Consider the following 2,552-nt stretch of genomic DNA (forward strand, 5'->3'; position numbering starts at 1 on the left):
AAGCACATTAAGGTCATGGAGTGGCCTAGCCAGTCTCCAGACCTTAATCCCATCGAAAACTTATGGAGGGAGCTGAAGATCCGAGTTGCCAAGCGACAGCCTCGAAATCTTAATGATTTACAGATGATCTGCAAAGAGGAGTGGGACAAAATTCCATCTAACTTGTGTGCAAACCTCATCATCAACTACAAAAAACGTCTGACTGCTGTGCTTGCCAACAAGGGTTTTGCCACCAAGTATTAAGTCTTGTTTGCCAAAGGGATCAAATACTTATTTCTCTGTGCACAATGCAAATAAATCTATATAATTTTGACTGTGGGATTTTCTGTTTTTTTTTGTATAATCTATCTCTCACTGGTAAAATTAACCTAGCCTAAAAATTCTAGACTGTTCATGTCTTTGACAGTGGGCAAACTTACAAAATCAGCAAGGGATCAAATACTTATTTCCTTCACTGTAGTTTCCCGCACGCTAATGTTATATCTCCTCCCAAATTTTTGGTCAATTTAAATAAATTGTTTTAAGTAATACAGGAAATGTCCTTCATTAGAAAAACATTTTTTTTTAAATCAAATCATAACAAAAATGTTCTACAGCTTACAAACATTTTCTTAATACCTACACTAACATTTGTACCCATTGATTGATTTATTTTAGCACAGACGCCTATTAAAAAATAATCCTAAGCAATATTAGAAATATTAGGAAGACAGTGCCACTCTTGCATATGGACTGTATCTGGTATTGCAGCACAGCACCATTCAAGTGATTAGGAGTGAGCTGCAATGCCAGACACAGTCCATACACAAGAGAGGCGCTGTTTAAGAAAGAGAGTAGTCATATTTTTCTCATTTCATACAACCTCTTTAAACAAAAATAGAGGAATCCAATGTGTTGGAAAATCTAATACACCATACAGCTATGACTCTGAGAATATGACATTTGCCGAATCCAGTTCCTGTACAATATTATATTAGAAGTGATATATTTTGGTTTCTTGACATCTAATATTACTTTGTTTTCTACATTTTTTTTTCTAAATGCAGGAGAACAATGTGACTGATGTTGTAGAATTTGTCCTCTTGGGTTTTCAGGGTGACCCACAGCTAAGAATATCCCTCTTCTGTCTGCTATTTGTGTTATTTTGCCTCACAATATGTGGGAATCTTCTGATCATCACCCTAGTGTCCACCAGCAAGAACCTCCACACTCCAATGTACTTCTTCATCTCACAACTGTCCATCAATGATATTTTACTGTCAGCTGTTATTGTCCCTAATATGCTGCACATTCTCCTGAATAATGGGGGGACCATCACTTATATTGGCTGCTTGACTCAGTTTTTATTTTTTGCCTCCTTTGAAATGTTTGAATGTCTTCTCCTCACAGTGATGTCCTATGACAGATATGTGGCCATCTGTAACCCCCTCGGGTACACCTCTATCATGACAAGCGAGTATTGTGTGAGATTGGTCGCTATCTCCTGGTTAGTCGGTTTTTCCTGTGCATTCAGTGACACCCAAACAATATCAAGGCTAAAGTTCTGTGGACATAATATCATCGACCATTTGTTCTGTGATTTTCTTCCCTTACGGGAAATTTCCTGTTCTGATACATTTCCTTTAAAACTGCAAGCGTATCTTCTAAGTATTCCATTAGTGATTATTCCCAGCAGTATAATTGTTATCTGTTATGTTAACATTGTCCATGCTATCTTACGGATCCCATCTAATATCAGTAGACAGAAAGCCTTCTCCACCTGTAGCTCCCACCTCACTGTGGTCTTTATCTATTTCTTGACTCTCTTCAGTGTTTATGTTCTTCCAACAAGAGGACAAACAACGAACATGAATAAAATCACATCCCTGCTGTACACTGTATTTACTCCTCTGTTCAATCCCATTATTTACTGTCTGAGAAATAAAGTTATTAAGAAAGCCATACAACAAAATATTCAGAAATATGTGTAATCTGTTGTCATTTTCTCTTAACCTCTTGCTGTCACAGCCAGTATTCATCTTCCTGACAGAGCCATATTTATGTCACTTTATGAGTTTATACCTTTGGAATGCTTTTACTTATCCTAGCAATTCTTAGTGAGCAATTCTCAGTTTTCTTGTGACACGTTATACTTTATGTTAGGGGTAAATTTTGGTCAATACATTTAATATTTATTTCTGAGTCACAAAGATTTATCAAAAATGTAGAAAAATTATAATTTTTGAAAGTTAGATTTTCTCTGGTTGTAAGACAGTTATACAACATAAAATAGTTGCCAATTACCATTTCCCACGTATCTACTTTTACTGGCATAATTTTTTTTTAATATATTTTTCTTTTTTAGGATGTCAGGAGATGTACAAGTTTAGCAGTCATTTTTCCCATATTCAAGATCATTTCCAAAACCATTTTTTAGGGACCAATTCAACTTTGAAGCGTCTTTAAGGTTTCTATATGTTAGAAACCACATATAAATTACTCCACATTAAAAACAGCAGCCATTAAACCATTAGCACACCATGACATTCTGGAACGTCATGGTGCGGGGGAAA

General features: G+C 35.9%; 1 protein-coding gene across 1 annotated transcript; it reads left to right on the forward strand.

Moving 5' to 3' along the window:
* Positions 1-1,040: 1,040 nt before the first annotated feature.
* On the forward strand, positions 1,041-1,970 carry LOC142750677 (olfactory receptor 6P1-like). The gene has a single exon (XM_075859664.1). It carries the CDS (start codon positions 1,041-1,043, stop codon positions 1,968-1,970), a length of 930 nt encoding a protein of 309 aa, XP_075715779.1.
* Positions 1,971-2,552: the final 582 nt, after the last annotated feature.

The sequence above is a fragment of the Rhinoderma darwinii genome, chromosome 3 (genome assembly GCF_050947455.1).
Source record: "Rhinoderma darwinii isolate aRhiDar2 chromosome 3, aRhiDar2.hap1, whole genome shotgun sequence".
Classification (NCBI taxonomy): domain Eukaryota; kingdom Metazoa; phylum Chordata; class Amphibia; order Anura; family Rhinodermatidae; genus Rhinoderma; species Rhinoderma darwinii.

Bases quoted from the DNA above. Each gene is read 5' to 3' on its own strand.
- LOC142750677 (XM_075859664.1), top strand. From the start codon at position 1,041: ATGCAGGAGAACAATGTGACTGATGTTGTAGAATTTGTCCTCTTGGGT.